This window comes from Dromaius novaehollandiae, chromosome 9 (assembly GCF_036370855.1).
Source record: "Dromaius novaehollandiae isolate bDroNov1 chromosome 9, bDroNov1.hap1, whole genome shotgun sequence".
NCBI classification, from domain to species: domain Eukaryota; kingdom Metazoa; phylum Chordata; class Aves; order Casuariiformes; family Dromaiidae; genus Dromaius; species Dromaius novaehollandiae.
In genome coordinates, this window is record NC_088106.1 from 3,421,443 (window position 1) to 3,438,185 (window position 16,743).

Below are 16,743 nucleotides of genomic sequence, written 5' to 3' on the forward strand. Positions count from 1 at the left end.
ATATCTTACCTTGCACTTTGAAATATTCTAAATAAAGAGGTCCTTACAAAATACTGCATTTGGCATAGTGTCATTCAGTGCGTGACTGAAAAGCCACTGTAGACGAGCAGAGAATACAAATATGGTACAAATTAGGCAAAATGAGCAGAAACGGACCAGGCTCAACTCACAACTGAGACAAACCAGCACAACCAAGACTGCTAAATCATGTTACACCACTTCAGCATCTGCACCTTTGAGTCTCACAGCAAGTGTCACTGGGATTTACACTCCTGGGGGGATCTGGACAGGCAGAATGTAATTACCAGTGCTGGAGTCTGAACAGGTCGCTGGATTTAGTACCTCTGATCTTGTAATAGGTGCCCAAGGATCTTCGGCAGCCCAAAGCAGCAGGGACTTTAGTTTCATATGCTATCAGGAAAATAAATCGGTAATGACATTGTTACCATTTGGACTTTGTTCTTCATAGTTATTTGAGAAGGAGCTTCCTATTTGTAAAATAACAAATGTATCAACACCTTCAATTATTCCATCTTCTATGAGGTAAATATTCTCCCACCAACGTTAAGATATATTCCATTTTGTCGGGAACTTAAACCATCATGTGTTGCATTAATATACTACCTAACTGTTGGGCTGAGGAAGTACTGACCAAGAAAGTATTTCTGCCTGGAAACAACTGTGTAACAACAGAACATTCCTCACAAATTATGTATAAGCTATATACTCTAAGAGACATAAATTACACAAAGAAAGCAAAATATAGCTCAGGGTATTGCATACAAGGAAATCAGAAGTGTCTCACTTGTGTGCCTGTCCTACTTGTGTAGTCTATCTTTTTAAGAAAACTAAATATATTGGCTTCCTCTGCTCGTGGAGTGAAATGATCAGCTGCTCCGTCAGCAATGACTTGCTGACTGTAAGGCCCTCCTGATGGCCTTACAGCTCTGAAGAAGTCACACCGGCAGAGCTCTCCTGGCTGGTGGCTACCTGGGTGACCTTTGGAGAAGTCGTCCTCCTGGGAGATGCTATTACCATCCCAACCATATGTCCACATACTTTGGAAACTCTCCAGCCCCTGTGTTTCCCTCACCTCCCAGCCACCGGTCCCAAAGAAGTCCCTTTAGGAGCTAGGACTCAGAAGCCAGAAGTCAAGTCCTTTCTCCCAAAACATGGTACACAAAAGACCACTGAGAAGAGTTACCTCCACACACAGGTTCCTGCAAGGCAAATGTTTGGCGCACAATACACATCCACTCTAATAATGGTTGCATTCACAGACTTCTAAACTTACCTAAGCTAAATATTACTCCTTTCAGACAAAGAACCCTAACTAACTTTTTGGTGCTGTTGAGCACTTTCGTAAGAGCCGCAGGAAAGGAATGCCATAAACAAGTAGTTACTGTCCAAGTCCTGGGCCAGTGCAAACTGGCTGTGCCCCACGTATCGAGAAATCTCATGCATTATTGCTGAAGATAACGCTATGATTTAGTATCAGGCGAAGAAACCTGGAAAGCCTAATAGATGCCTTTTCAAGAACACACATGCCTGCATATTCCCAAAGCGTGTTTCACTTCCATGTGAGAAAAAAATCTCCGAAACAAGACTGATGCCACAGCCCACAGCTGAATGACTAGCGCTGAAGTGGAAAACACACAGTAAAACTGGAAAATTATACGGCACTGGTATTCTAGCAAAGTAAGTCTTTGGATACACCACAAAGCTTATGGGAAATAAGATGTCAATTAAAAGAATCTGAAAATTCAACATAAAACTCTTGATTCATCCTACTCCCTTCTAAGCCAGTGGCAAAACTCCCACTGACTTCATTGCAGACCTGGCAGAACCAAAAGTTCTCTGCAGCCTTTTGACCAGACTAGGAACGGGCCATGTGCAATATGAACTGATATTAAAATACTTGGTGATTATACCAACTGTATCAACAAAAAGCAGTTTCCAGTCAGACTTTCATGATTTTTGTCAATGACACCTCACCATCATCGTTTTTAATAACAACAAATTCAAATTGAAAGAAAAAAGTTATTTATGTATCATCCACACATCCGTTTTAAATAGTTCTATTTTTCTTTAAATAGTTTCTATTTAACGAAAACTTGTAATTCGATTAGCCACAGACTAGGGGCTGGTGCAAAGAAGGAAAAATAATGCGGTTCTGAGACATTAAACAAGGGGTTCTACTCCAGCACAGTGCAGTGCCCACTGCCTTATTTAACATACTGAATTTTCTATCCCATTTTGGGAGGTTTTGCACTGTTTCCTTCCCCTCAAGTCAGCTCTGGGTACGCTTCACAAGTCTGCTGGTTGTGATGGAGGGCTGTAACGTGCTTGCTGACCACGAGTAACGCACCAAGCACTTGTACCGACCTTTCTCTTGCATGCCAGAAACACCACACACCAGGGAGCTTCTTCCCCAGCATGTGCAAAATGCATAGAGCAGGCACACTTTACACTCACACCCTCGACTACCGCCCAGCTCTCCGTATGTCCACCACCACCCATCCCGCGGCACCCTCAGCGCAGGCTCGGCACCACACGGCAGCCCAGCGAGCAGGAGCACCGAGCTGGCATTGCAGGGACGGCTTCCCATGGCCACGGCGAGCGGCAGGAACCGTCACATGGAAATACAAGCAACAGAAGTATTTTGTTAAAGAAAGGGCAAAGCTGAAGTAACCATTCTCCTACAGGTACGCCAGGGCCATGCTAAGGGGAAGCTTAGAAACCATCATCAACCTAAACAGCACCATTGAAAATAACGCTGACGTTCCTCCACCGTTGTTCCTTCTTTCCCCAATGTGGAGAATATCTCTTTCACGAGTCCAGCTGTCCACAGAGATCTGCGTTGCCTCAGGAGCTTTAAAGGCATGAAGCCACAGCGCTGAACCAGGCTGGAGCACGTTAACCGAGAGCTCTCCAAGCAGAGGTTTTCCTTGCTCTGCGCTTGGAAGGCTTTACTGCTTCCAAGCACTTAGCCGGGAAGGGGCCGAGCCTGCAAGCACACTGGCAGCGCCCGCTCGATGCCTGCGCGGGGCTTTCGGCATCGCAGCTGCTCACCCTCTAGCACATGTTAACCCTCAGGTGATGCCCTGACCAGGGAAACCCAGCCACCCCGTCAGATCAGCACCCTGAAGCCGCCGCATTTGTTTTTCCTCCGTTCAGATGCAAAAATTAAACCCCACACCGGACGCCTCGCTGAGAGTGCACTTGCTCAACGCCTTTCGACCGCCCAACGGCCGCAGCAAATGGCGCCGGCGGCCCCGACGGCCGCGACGGCAAATGGCGCCGGCGGCCCCAACGGCCGCGCCAACGGCCGCGACGGCAAACAGCGCCGGCGGCCCCAACGGCCGCGCCAACGGCCGCGACGGCCGCGCGCGCCGCAGCCGCTCCCTGAGGCGCGGGGCCGCCCGGGCGCGGCTCGAGGGGCCGCTGAGGCGGCGGGGGGCGGCGGGGCGGCGCGGAGGGGCCGCTGTCCGCCCCGCAGCGGCGGGATTCCCGCGGGGCGCGGCGCTCTCGGGATGAGCGAGCAGCGCAGCGGGCGCCGCGCGGGTTTCAGCGCCGGCTGATGTAAAGAAAAAGAGAAGAGGGAAAGTCCTCCGCCGCCGACCGCCGCTATAAAAGGCGGCGGCCCCACCGGCGCGGCACCACCTCGGGGCTCCCCTCGGCAGCGCCATGGCGAAGCGCAGCAGCGGGAGCGGGAGCGGCCGCCTGGGCGGGCTGTGGGCGCTGGTGGCCGCGCTGTGCCTGGCGCCGCCGCCGCCGCCCTGCCGCGCGCTGCCGCCGCCCGCCCGCAACCTCACCGACTGCCGCCTGCGCTCGCGGGCGCTGCTGGCGGCGCTCGGCGGCTCCCTGCGGCAGCTCCAGGTGGGCGGCGGGGCGGGCCCGGGCCGGGCCGCGGGGGGAGGCGGTGGCAGCGCCGCGGGGCTCCTCGGGGGTGGCCAAGCCCCGCTGCGCGCCTTCCCGCTGCCCCTCCGCGCTGAGCCCCCTGGGAGCGGCACCAAGGGGACGAACTTTAACTTTATTTTGCCAGAACTCTGTGCTAGTGCTGCAGCTTTAGTCCTAGAGAACCGCCGAGGTTGTGCGGCGCTTGCAGATGGGCCAGCGCTGTGAAACACGGGTGCCAGCGGGGTTGCTACGCTCTTTTCTTCCCTCCTAAGAACTACTCGACATCCGCAGCGACACGCGCTTCTCGGCGGGTTCGGTCCCCTGGAGAATCGTTTGCACCGTTGCAGCGGTGGAGGCAGCGCAGCGATGCTTATAACGCCGACCTGGGCAAAGCCTGATCCTGTTCCCGCTATGCACAGCTGCGGCATTTCCTTGGATTTCAGTCTCTTAGTCTGGCTATTCCCAATCTTAAGCATTTAACCGAAATCCTAGGCATAAGGCTGTCTCAGGACGGTGCTGCAGACAGCTGTGGCCATCCCATTACCTGCAACCATGCTGTTTCTACATGTAAACAGTACCATGGAGCTGGATCTATGACCAGTCTAACCATTTTTCTTCTTCTTTTCCACACAGGCGTTTAACACACTAGGATTTGAGTGCACCCTTGAAGAGCTTGATCTTGAAGATATCACTGAGAATCACATCAACACGATAAAAGCTTGTACATCCGAGGATTCAGGGGTATAAAAAAATCACATTTCAGCATCATATTTGTATGGAACAGTCATATAATTCATTACACTTCCACAAATGATTGTGTATCATTTCTTCTTTGATTTGCAGGCTGGAAACTGCCCAGCACTGGAAGGACCTGCTTTTGATACGGTAAATTGCGTTTATCTCCCCAAAGAACCACTTATTTTGATGGCTGTGTATTCATGAAGCGTTTAACAACAGATTCCAGTATTTGTAAATAATTCTGACTTTTGCAGAATAAATGCCTGCGAGGTATCTATGAAGATCTGAAGGTCTACAGGGCAGAGCTGAAGAATTTCAATGATCCAGAGGTGTTGACAACTATCGATGAGATGATGAAAGTAGGTATTTCTGTCTTTTATCCTTTATGTTAGTTCTGTCTTAAAACAGAGATGTTTATCCAATGCGTTCCACTCTGCACTTGCTCAAATCATGACCAGCTGTCTCTTAGCTTTTTTTTCCCTTAAGATCCTAGCAGTAAGTACTTTATTCTTATGAACTATCACGCATCTCCTTTGGTACTTTTGTCCTGCTGGTATGGTCAACGCATCAACGTTCAGATTTATGGCTTTTAGGAGTTCTCATTTCTTCAAACCACTCCATCCTTGTGAGGAGATGGTGTGGGTGATTTTCTACAAATTTCCATATAGAGTTTCAGGGAACGCAAAGAGTAAAAGGATGCATAGCTCCATTTCTCTTCCAGATACTGAAATCTAATGTGCCTGGCATACCAAATATGAAATAGGATGTACTGAACTTTAGTCAATATTGTTAGTGAGATGGCGGAATAGATGGGACATTTTTGGTTTAGTCACTTCTTGATTCCACCTCCTAACGCGCCTGCCCCTCCTCAGGCTCTGAGGATCGGCAGCACCAGCGTGCTGCAGCCGTCGGCAAACGCAGCCTTGACTTTCAAAGAGAGGATGAGACTCTGCAGCGTGCTTCATGCTTTCCGAATCCGCGCTGTGACCATCAACAGGATGATGAACTACCTGACCGCTCTGGAGAGCTCGCTGTGAGCACCCTGCTCGGGGAGCACGTCGGGTGTAAGTGTGGATAATGGTTGTTTGGAGTACTAGATATCCTGCCACGTCTTTGGGGACTTTTCAGGAATTAAGCACCTAACATTTTACAGAATTTCTTATAAATCAAACCATGTCTTAGTGAACTACTGTCAAAGCCTTTTAAGCTACTATGTTCAATTTTGAAGTTTTGGAAAATAAGCTATATTTTACGAAAGTGTTCTCAAACAACCAAACACTCAACTATATCTTTTTCTTAAATGTTTTATTTATTCAATCATAAGTTTATATAAGTTAAAACATATTTATACTATTCCTGTTTTATTTATAATGATATTCCTTATTTATTCTTTTTATTGCCTAATAAAATTTAAAATATTTATTAAAACTTTGTGGGTATTTTTTTCCTTTTTGCTCACAATATAACATGAATCAAAATGACCATACTTTTAAAATACTTTTAATATTGCTTGCATGTAAGCAGTACACTGTGGTAATACTCAGGACTGGTATTAATTAAAACCCCTCTTTCCTTGTTAGTTGCATCGGATGTGTTTTGGGGGGATTTCTCTCATAGTGGGCAGTAAAAATAAACTGCTCAATTTCCTTCTTTTTTATAGCAAATTTCAGTCTCTATTACATAGTTCATGGGTGAAATCCTGCCGTCATGGAAATCAATGGCTAAACTGTTTATTTCAATGGAGCAAGGATTTTACCCATGGCTTTTAGGGTCGCCGAGGATGACTGGATCATTATTTTCTGAATTCCTCCCTACAATGCTTAAGCTAGCCTAAAAAGAGCAGGGGTGGAAGGAGGAATCCACTCTGCAGAATCTGTCTGACAGCCTCCAAGCAATGAATTTTGCAACCATCTCTTTTGCCCAGCCAGCTGCCGTGTTATTTCCGCTGCCCACTCATAGAGCTGAAGAAAAAAACACTAAAGAGGACTGTTCCCTGGCTCGCTTTCTGCCCTTAGCCTCCCCAGCAGCTACGCTGCCACCGTCGCTCGGCCCTCGCGTCTCTCCGGGACACCCGTCCTCCAGCCTCACTTCTTCCTGATGTCCATGGATTTTTTGAAAGCAAAGGCTTTCAGTTAGAAAGCAAAATCAACTGTGTTAAAATAAGTATCTCTCCCAATCTTTTGGTTTGGGCCACACCAAAATTAGGGGTTGAACTTGACTTGGTGTGTTTGTTAAAGTCACAACTTACCTCTACTTTGGGAAGCCTGCCTCTTGTCCGTGCTGCTGCTTTCTTCAGTAGGCGTAAGGAGCACACCCGAAACAGTCATCCTGACCCCACCTTTGGGCATGGCCCTTGCAGGGAAAGGCTCACGTAGTTCTTGCAAACTCCTTGAGGTTGCAAGTTCAAGAGATGATTTTTTTTCAAGCATTTAGCAAATTTGTAACAAATCACCACCATGTACATGTGAAAGATGGTATTTCCAAGGCAGAAGTATCAGTTGGCCCAGCCTGCGGGAGCTTGAGCAGGCGAGGTGGTGGCCCCGTTTCAACTATCAAGTTACCATTACAAAAGAAAAACTTTATGAGTGTTTAGAACAGCCAAAGTAATGTCAGATTAGTAGCTGGGTTAAATAGCTGTCTTGATAAAACAAATTTCAAAAGCTTTTAACCATTTCTCCCATTTTCTCTAATGGGACTTGCACGGTCTGAAACAGACTCCAGAAGAAAAGTATCAAACGTTGGTTTGTTTCATTTGTGAAAAGTATCAAAGCTTTGGTTCAATCATGATTACAAATTACTCTTATTACAAATTACACAATAAAAGCTTTATGTTGAATTCCTCCTTTCTCACTAGTTAAACAAAAAGACACGCTTTGGTCCTGCTACTGAGCTCATCTGAAGAGCCAGGTCTTTACCACCTCTGTAATACCTGCCTTCCACACCTGGGAATTTGCCACCATGCGGGGGGCTCTCACAGTCGTTCCTAATTTAGAAAGTGAGCAGTAAGCTTAATAATGCAAGGTATAATATTCTCCAAGTAAAGCATTTTGTATTGTAATTTGGCATAATCACTCAATAAAACTGTTTACTAGCAGTAAAACTAGTAGTAACGTTTGAGGAAATGATTCCCTTAATGCCCTCTTTTATGAGTTAAACAGTTTTATTCACTAGCAGGAAAGAAAAAATAATGACATCTGTATTTTTATTATTAGTAGCTAGGTATTGGCTGGTGTACGCGCGGAATTACAGGCTCTTGGGTGTTTAATGGTGTGGAAATACAACCCTCAGCCAGTCTGAAATAAAAACTGCAGCTTAACCAGCAGCCGGGGGAGGAATAGGGAAAGGGCCACGCACCCGCTCCCGCCGTGAGCTCAGCACTGCGGCCTCAGGGCCCCCAGGGCAAAGCCCGCACGACCGGGCGCAGGAAGGCACGGCATTGCGGCACGACGCGACTCTCCCCTCTTCTCCATCCCCAGCAGCACCCGCCACCCCACGTTTGCGGAGAGCAGGGAGAAGAGTTCATACATGCCATCGGCACAGGACGATCGGGCAACGGCGCTAGGATTGCGGTTTGTCAGGAGATTAAAAAAAAAAAAAAACCTCTTGTGCAAATAGTGTAAATGTTGCCTTTTTAATTCTCATTTCTAAAAGTATGCTTTTTCTTCCATAAACATACACAGAGTAAGACAATCAAGAGAATCACAAGTGTCTTTAAAACAAGACACTTTCCCTTCTAAGGTAGCTGCTCTCTTCTGCAAATAACATTATTTTAAAATCTTTTAAAATCCTGTAGTACATGCATTGCGTAGAGGGTAACCACCTTTTTATGAATTTTGACTTCCCCGTTTTAGACATCTAATTCTATTCAAGTTAAAATTAACCAAGTAAAAAAGTATAAAAAGGCTGTAATAAAAAAAATTATAAAGCATACAAATTTATCTCACAAAAACTGAGACAGACTATACAGAAAAGTGTCAATAAGAATTTCCCACAAAAAAAAAAAATCAAAGCTGCCCATAGTATTGGTGCTACTGTGAAACTAGTCTTCAATTGGTTAGAAAACGGACCCACAGCCCAACACAGCTTGAACGTACAGGACTATATACAGTGATTATGTAAATGAATTTATCTGCAAGTTTGAGAATATTCTTCCCTGATCGTAGGCATCTGTGAGAAATACAATATACCTCATGATTTTGGCAGTTTAGGGGTTTTTTTTCAAGGTGATGAAAGCTTCTGTAAAACTTTTCTCCCCCTGTCTTTCCCTGATTCAAATAAAGCTGCTTCAAGATAAAAATCCCATATATAGAAAAGGTAAACAGATTTCGCTGAGTGCTCTTATCTTTTAGGATCGGCTCAACTGAGACAAAATTCAGTGGAAGTTTTAAGTTTCAAATTCACCGAGACTGGCACTTCTATCTTGACGAGACAGTTACGATGACTGGTATCTGAAAGATGAGTAATTACTCCTGAAAACAGTCAATTCACTTACATCAGTGTAAAATTTCATACCCATGTCTTTCGAAGATTTTGCCTAAACTTTCCGCTGACTGATTAGGGCTTGTATCTTCATAACAGAAATACACCGAAATCCCTGGTAAACGGCTGGAAAAGTTGAAGAATTTGGCTGAGGAACGTTCCTGAGTTTTCTCTTTTTAGCTGCTTCACAAATACGTCACTGAGCCAAAAAACCTGAGGAAATGAACACACACACACACATACACACACACATATACGTATGACTTGATCTCTAGAAGTTGCTACCACATTGATGTTGAATGCTAAATGTACACATATGTGTTTCTAAGGATCAGGTGAATGAGGAAAATGAGCAATTGTTCCCTCTCTGAGAGCCACGTTGCCTTTACGGAGAGTTAAGAAAGAACAAAAGCTGTGTCTGTTCCAAAAAACATTATTTTTAGCTTTTGAGAAAGGTTCTCCGCAGCTGGTGGAGCTCTCGCCCCACAGAGCACCTTTTGTATGCCAACATCGATGGACACGAGGAGTCCCGCGGCCATCAGTGGGACTGTCCACGTGCCGAAGGGAAACGCATGGGATGAGTTTGCAGGATCGAGCCTTTAAATTGTCGGGGGGCGGTGTTACTTCAGTGCTACTAAAACGCAAAGAGGAAAGACACAAATCTGTCCACTTTGGGCTCCCTAATAAAGAAAACAAGAATTTGCTGGGGTATGTAATGCTGGGTGGTTTGCAGCAGTCAGGTCATGTGTCAGTTATTCTAAATGTAGTGAGTACAAAAATAATTTTCCATTTTATCAGTTTCTGAAGAGAAATATAAAAATGCCACAAGAAAGAAAATGATTATTAATTTTCAAGGGGGCACTTAATTTTAACCTGCTGAGTAAAACATGTACTATGTTATTTAGTAAATTCTCTGATGAGAATTCTCTAAAACATGTCTGAAACATAATGATACAATTAAGTAAATACAATAAGAGGCTGATCCGTACCTTCCAGTACTTCGACTACGTCATACGACACCTTATCCTTGAGACTGTCGTAGAGACTTTGTGCCGTCCCGTTGCTCTGTTCTCTGTCTCTCCACTTGCTTAGCATCAGAAACTTATGAATATTGACTTCCTCCTCCTTTGCCTGAATCTGATGAATGTCTTTCATTTCTAGCTGAAGACACTCGATGGCAATTTCTTTCCACTCTCTGCCAAACCTCTTGGCGATCGCCATGAGCTGCTGGTCAGTCAGCAAGCTTTTCGCTTTAACGCCATCTGAAACGATACAGGACAAAAGTCAGAACCAGCAATGCTCTTCGCGTTAGGCATTTTAATCAAGCGATGCTGTCAGTATTGTGCACTGCCCAGAGACACGGGACGAAGGTGGCCTTATTAGTCAGGCAGCTGAAAGTGGATTTTCACTTTATTTGTCAACGCTGCGGCGGGTTACACCTAACACCCAGCCATTTCCAGATGTATCCCGTAAAGGTCATGCTGAGTACACCTATCACCCAAAACTTCTGAACAGACTGTTTTTCTTGAAACCCGCGGTTGCTTCACAAAGCTGAAGTTTGGTTTTCCTTTAGTTACAATAGCCAGGAAGCCTCAGCTCGAACGGCCCCACGGACGAAGCGGTTTCCTGCCCGATGCGAGCGGTCGGAGAGCAAAGCGGAGCTGTGCCTGGTGAAAGCCCTCCCTCTGGCGGCAACGCACACCGACGCACAAAGCCCTGCACGGTTATTTTGTGCAAACCCTCAACGGACTCGAAAGGCAAAAACATTAACGGATTCAACAAATCACCAGGAGATGCAAACGCTATTAGATATTTCCCCCAAAAGGAGAGCCCATGAAGGACAGGTACTGGAGGCTGAAAAAGTAAGACGGTAATGGAAACACAATGTAAAACCAGGAGCTAAACCTTTTCACATACAAATTTTTTTATATACTAATGAACTAAAATTGTTTTGTCCATAATTTTTGCAAGTAACCATTAGTGAAGCTCTAAGCCTGCAGCTCTGGGAGAAGCTCTTGGGGTGGCAGCAAGCACCGTGCCGGCGCCGCGAGGCCCTAGGGCACCAAGCACCTCTCCCTGATGTCTCTGGACACCAGCACCTCCGCACATCGGGACAATAAATGGGAGCCGATTTCTTTTTTTTTCCCAGAAAAATTCAGCCTGTTACGGCTAAGGAGACATCCCAAATGAAAAAGCTTGAGGTGTCTAGTGGAAACCTCTTATAAAAGCAGCTGTTAGTTCCCGGTCCAAGAAGACACCACCATCGGAGCTGACCCTCATAAATCCAGTTCCCCCCTTGCTCCTCTGCACAGGCTTCCTGAAGGAAAGGCCAACAGTGGACACCAGCACACCAAGGAGGTACATGCACATGCTGCACCTACCAAAGCAGCACTCTCCCCCCTTGCATTTGCTGGCCACCTTCATGGCTGTCATTAAAAAAAGTTAGTTAGCTCTAGAAGTTTAATTCATGGGATGCAAGAAAACCCTAATCTGGTATTTTAATCCACCCAGAAATTCTCTACCTGCAGTATCGCTGCCCTTCCGCTTTTTCCAGCAGTATTCCTCGTCTTCAGAGAAGCTGTGGGTGGACTTCCGTCTTTTGGTACCTGAGGAGGGAAGGACAGCTGCTGTTGCTGCTCCCATGCCACGTATGCAGCACGCGGGCAAAGTACGTGCCAGAACGAACTCCAAAGCGACTCACCGACTGCGCTCCTCTTCTGCTCGTTCCTGTTCTGATCGTGATGTATCCAGTCACCTGCCAAATGTTTTGCACGGAAAGTGGGAGCTGAGGGAGCAGCTTCCCTTGCCGTGCCCCGAATCCAGCAGAACCTGCCTGGCGTTGGCCTGTGGCTGTGCTGAGATCTGACAACCAGGCTCTGCAATGCCTGGTTCATTCTCCCCTCTTATCCGGCATGGCGTGCCGGGCAATCCAACCTGGCTCGGCCACCGGGACTGCAGTCGCACCCCGAATCGCGCCCGTTTTCCCCGGGAAGGAGCTGGCAGCCAAAACGCGCAACGCTTACTCTCCCTCAGCTTCGCCTTCCACACGACCGCGTCGGACTCCAGCTCCACCAAGGACAAGGTCAAGTCATCCGGCTTCTCCAGATAGACCTCGATGTAGCTCTTCAGCTTCAGGAGGGATCCGTCCACAAACTCGATCTCCTGCAGAAGATGAGGATGTTAGAGATACACCTTGGGCCAGCGATAACTCCAGCAGAAGACACTGCCTGCCGGCACCAGCCCGGCACGAAACTCCCGTCTCCCGGAGCGTTGCCGTTGCCTCCAGCGGGGCCGGGCTTTCACCCCACGCTTCGGGGCCACTGAGGGACGCTGCCTTTCCGTGGCGCTGTCGCCCGAAGCGGCAGCCCGGCGGGACCTTACCTCCGGAGTCACCTCGGCTTCGGGCTCGCAGAGCAGGCGGTACCTCTTTCCCTTCTGCAGCAGCTTCTGACAGACGGGCGGCTTGTCGATTTTAACGAACTTCTTGCTGGAGTGCTTCACCGCCCTCGCTATGTCCTGAGGTTTGGGAAGACGACGCGGAACGCCGCTCGCGGCGGGGAAGGAGACGCCATTAGGCCACGGCGCCATTTGCCGGCGCGAGGCAACGCCGCCATTTTCCGGCGTAAAGGGCGCCGCCATTTTCTGTCGCGAGGCGCCGCCATTTTCCGTCGCGAGGCGCCCACCTTGATGAAGGAGTCGTTGTTGGTGGCCACGTAGACGCGGAAGGAGAGGGAGGGGTGCCCGTCGAGGACCTTGTAGAGGACGACGGCGCCGTGGTAGAGCAGGGGCTCCTCGGCGCGCAGCAGGGGCCCCACGGGCGACAGGGAGCTCACCAGCCACCTCACGTGCGAGGCCGAGCACTCGGCCGGCGCCTCCAGCGCCGCGCTGCCGCCCGCCGTCACGTGCAGCACCTTGAAGGCCGGCTGCGCGTCCCCGCCTGCCGGGGCGAGGTGTGGTGAGGGCGGCCCGCCATGCCGCTGGGCAGGGCCACGGGCCGGCGCGGCGCGGCGCTCACTCACCGCCGAGGCAGAGCGCGTGGGGGAAGCCGATGGCGGCCAGCGCCGCGGCCGGAGTGCAGTGGACGTCAAAGAGGGGGCCGCCCGCCAGCCAGCCGTCTCCCACCAGCGCCGCGTACTTGCTCCACGACAGCACTGAGTATCGCACGGACGCCGCTGCCGTCGCCTCGAAGATCAGCCCCGTGGCACTGCACTGGAAAGCGCCCTCGCCCTCCAGCCGCAGCCTGCAGCGGGGCGAGCGTCGTCGTCAGCGGGATCCATAAAGGTATCCCGAGGGCTGAGCTCTGCCCGGAAAACCGGGAGAAACCCCCTCCTCAAGCACCTATCTTTGCATTAAAAAGCACGTACAAGTACTGCTCTCCAGAGAGTCTCCTCGGCATCACCTGCTCCTTCTGGACCTATGTAAACAGATAAAATTAAAAAACATATATATGTCTGTGTGTGTATATATATATGTAAGGCGAGAACAGAATTGCAATTTGCAGATTGCCTTATACAAACGTGATTTTTTTTTTCTTTTTTAAATACATACGTCTTCGTTCCTGCAGTGCTCACAGTGCAGCAGGGAGTTGGCTCCTAACGAGAGAACAGCAAAATCGGCTCCTTAATATCAAAGTAATTGCATGCTCAGGGAGAAAAAAACAAAAAAAACCCAACAATTGGCAATCTGTTAATACCTGATCCGTTGCAGCGTGGCGGTGACTCTTCCTTTTCTTGTTCTTCATCTAGAAAGAAGAAGATGCATCAGGCACGTATCGAACATGGCCCTGTCCGAGGAGGGCTCCGCTCCGCGATGTCTGCAGACCAGGAACGCACCCGCCTGCCCGGGCCGGCGCAGGCATCGCGCCCCGCGGGACCAGGCTCAGCACCGTAGCACGAGACCAAAGCATCTATTATCATTACCCATTTTGTCCTTCCAATGCCTTAAAGGGCAGGCAAAAGAAACAAATGAAACAGCGCACTCACCCGACTTTCTTACATCCGACTCCTCAGGATCTGATGAGAAAAAGCTTTCTAATTATTTAAGTAAAAATTATCAAGCAGGTATGAAATGAGAACAAACTGCCGGGGGCGCAGCACGCGTAAGGGAAAACCTGCAGGCTTTTCAGCAGCGGCAAACACTTCCTTCCATTCTTTTCCCGTCCATCCTGTTTTGCCACTTTTGCTGCCAACTTTGGAGCAGATTTATAGCTGCCCGGTGTTTGGACAGCTACCGGGATATAAAAGCAGATGGTTGCCTGGGATGTGCCTGGAGGCTACAGCAACAGGAGCTGCCACTCCTCCGCTCCTGCCCTCCTCAACGCGGGGTGGCCGCGGAAATAACTCGCCCGCAGAAATACGGTTTTCCTCTTCGACGTGCAATCGCGGAACTAACCCAGTGGTGTCTTAACAGCGAGACTCCTCCCGTAAAACGCAGCTGTTTTAAGTCGAGTTTATGTTTCCAAGAGGGAAAACGCGCAAGTGGTACCATAGCTGCTCACCTGACTCATCTCCCGAGCTGCTGCTGGAGTTGCTGGCAGAGCTGTCTTCTCCTGGGCAAAACCACAGCCCGTCAGTCACGGCAACAACTCCGTAACCCAAGTACCCAGAGAAGTCAGGGGTATAGGTACAAATTTAAATGCGTTGTATTGATCAGCCGGCTGGATACAGAGGCCAGAAGCAAGGAAACGGGGGAGGCTGCACCCCCCAGCGCGGGAGGTCACCCCGACCCTCCTGCAGGTCTCACCACGCCGACACCACGCTGGGCACGGCGCTGTGACATAGGACACAACGAAGGTCAGCAGCCGTTGCAGCATTATCTTTACCAGGATTTTATTGTTGTGTGATAACAAAACATTGTGGCAATATCACCTTCTGGTTATGACCACAGTAAAACAGGCCTCGCTCATGTCCAAAAGAAAAACATGGGGTTTATGAGGCAAAAACTGCGTAAGAGCAAAACGCAGCATTCAAAGGAAATAGCAAGATGCTGGAAGCGCCTCGCTGCAGACAGGGATTTTCTCAGCAGTGCTTGCACCGAGGCCCGTTCCCGAGCTCCGGGGCCGGAGCAGGCTGTTGCTTACCTGATTTATGCTCGTCGGCAGATCCGTTGCCATCAGCGCCGCAGGTGTCTACGTCTGGAAAACAGTTGTGGGTGTAAGTGTATTTTCCACATGAGAAAGGACAATTTTGAGGACATACGACCCGAGTGGCCGGGGCCGCGGCTGGCACATGCTCTGCCGAGCAGCAAGGAGCTGGCAGAGCGGCGGGTGTCTGTACAGCCTGCACCGGAGCCCTGATACACGGGAATAAGGCAGCCAGGTACTGACTTATAAATGCCAAGAGAAAGGTTAATCCTGCGTTTTTATACGACACAAATAAGGCGAAAGGCATAAATAACAAAAGAACTTTAATCAGAAAAGAACAGAAAGATCAAAATTGTCATTGGAGAAGCTAAAGCAGTGCATGACGTTCCCTAAAGCAAGCAGCTATAAAAACGCAACTTGAACTCGGAAGAACGGGTGTTTCTAACAAATCCACTCGAAACTACGGCACGTTTCCAAACGCGACCGTACCTTTTTCATCGGGAGGGACGGATTCGGCTCCGCTGCAAGACAGAACGGGAAACGCGTGAGCACATCTACGCGGTTTTTGCTGCGCTTCCCCACCGGCTTCACCCACCCCGGGGGCGGCCGGAGCCCCGGGGCCGCGTCACCCCCCCCGACGGTGATGGATCTCCCGCCCGGCCTTCGCCGCTGAGCTGGGAGAGGGCAGGACGGGGCGATGCCGCTGCACGGCCCTGGGTGCTGCCACGGCCCAGGCGCCTCCGAGGGCTCTGCTAGACCCGTGCAGGCGCCCGCGGAGCATCGCTCCCGTGGGAAAACCCGGGGGGAGCGCGCGGGGGGGGGGGCGGGGGGAGCGCGCGGGGGGCGGGCGCGGCGCTGGCTCCGGGCGCGCTTTTGTCTGCGGCGGGGAAAAGCCGCGCGCGCGGGGGGGGTTCGGGGGGGTTCTCGGGGGCCGCGGCCTTTGGCGGGGGGGGGGGGGCATCCCGGGGCGGGGTGCAGGGGGGTTCTCGGGGGCCGCGGCCTTTGGCGGGGGGGGGGCATCCGGGGGCGGGGTGCAGGGGGGTTCTCGGGGGCCGCGGCCTTTGGCGGGGGGGGGGGGCATCCCGGGGCGGGGTGCAGGGGGGTTCTCGGGGGCCGCGGCCTTTGGCGGGGGGGGGCATCCCGGGGCGGGGTGCAGGGGGGTTCTCGGGGGCCGCGGCCTTTGGCGGGGGGGGGGCATCCCGGGGCGGGGTGCAGGGAGGGATGATGGAGGATGCCGGGGGGATGACGGAGGAGGGTGGGGGGAGGGGGATGCGGGGGGGGTGATGGAGGAGGATGGGGGACGGCTGCGGAGCGGGGAGGGGAGGCGGGGGGGGGGGTTACGCGCGGCGCGGCGCTCACCTGCGCGGCACCTGCGGCCGGGCGGCCCGGCCCGACATCGCTGCGGCGGCGGCGGCGGCGGGCGCGCAGCGCGCGGGGCAGGGCGGAGCGCGGAGCTCGGCGGGGGCGGGGCTGGGGGCGCCGCAGGCCACGCCTCCGCGAAGCGGGGTGCCACCCGCAGGCGGTGGCGCCCGCGCTGCCGGGGC

At 50.7% G+C, this 16,743-nt stretch overlaps 2 protein-coding genes across 3 annotated transcripts; one reads left to right on the top strand and one right to left on the bottom strand.

Annotated features, from left to right (window-relative positions):
• Window positions 1–3,687: 3,687 nt before the first annotated feature.
• On the top strand, window positions 3,688–6,066 carry IL12A (interleukin 12A). Its single transcript, XM_064517171.1, has 5 exons — window positions 3,688–3,879; window positions 4,513–4,641; window positions 4,744–4,785; window positions 4,893–4,997; window positions 5,511–6,066. Exons 1-5 carry the CDS (start codon window positions 3,688–3,690, stop codon window positions 5,673–5,675), a joined length of 633 nt encoding a protein of 210 aa, XP_064373241.1. The 3' UTR covers window positions 5,676–6,066.
• Window positions 6,067–8,250: 2,184 nt separating this feature from the next.
• LOC112981348 (caspase recruitment domain-containing protein 8-like) lies at window positions 8,251–16,692 on the bottom strand. Of its 2 annotated transcripts, XM_064516557.1 has the most exons (16): window positions 16,559–16,691; window positions 15,689–15,720; window positions 15,197–15,250; window positions 14,615–14,665; window positions 14,100–14,129; window positions 13,811–13,858; window positions 13,666–13,709; window positions 13,482–13,531; window positions 13,137–13,357; window positions 12,801–13,054; window positions 12,499–12,633; window positions 12,141–12,279; window positions 11,819–11,872; window positions 11,640–11,723; window positions 10,107–10,379; window positions 8,251–9,330 (listed from the first exon to the last, which is right to left on the bottom strand). In XM_064516557.1, the coding sequence occupies exons 1-16, from the start codon at window positions 16,594–16,596 to the stop codon at window positions 9,314–9,316; spliced, it is 1,524 nt and encodes a 507-aa protein (XP_064372627.1). In that variant the 5' UTR covers window positions 16,597–16,691; the 3' UTR covers window positions 8,251–9,313. The 2 variants fall into 2 exon arrangements, with proteins under 2 accessions (XP_064372627.1, XP_064372628.1); XM_064516558.1 differs by lacking the exon at window positions 14,100–14,129 and having other exon boundaries at window positions 16,559–16,692.
• Window positions 16,693–16,743: the final 51 nt, after the last annotated feature.

What these genes read in the sequence shown, in the direction of transcription:
- IL12A (XM_064517171.1), top strand. Translation starts at nt 3,688, where the DNA reads ATGGCGAAGCGCAGCAGCGGGAGCGGGAGCGGCCGCCTGGGCGGGCTG. An exon ending in AAGGACCTGCTTTTGATACG is followed by an intron (nt 4,786 to 4,892) that starts GTAAATTGCGTT and finishes TGACTTTTGCAG; the next exon opens with AATAAATGCCTGCGAGGTAT. An exon ending in CTATCGATGAGATGATGAAA is followed by an intron (nt 4,998 to 5,510) that starts GTAGGTATTTCT and finishes GCCCCTCCTCAG; the next exon opens with GCTCTGAGGATCGGCAGCAC.
- LOC112981348 (XM_064516557.1), bottom strand. Translation starts at nt 16,596, where the DNA reads ATGTCGGGCCGGGCCGCCCGGCCGCAGGTGCCGCGCAG. An exon ending in GTCGGATGTAAGAAAGTCGG is followed by an intron (nt 13,859 to 14,099) that starts GTGAGTGCGCTG and finishes TCTTCTTTCTAG; the next exon opens with ATGAAGAACAAGAAAAGGAA. An exon ending in GCAGAAGAGGAGCGCAGTCG is followed by an intron (nt 11,724 to 11,818) that starts GTGAGTCGCTTT and finishes TTCCCTCCTCAG; the next exon opens with GTACCAAAAGACGGAAGTCC.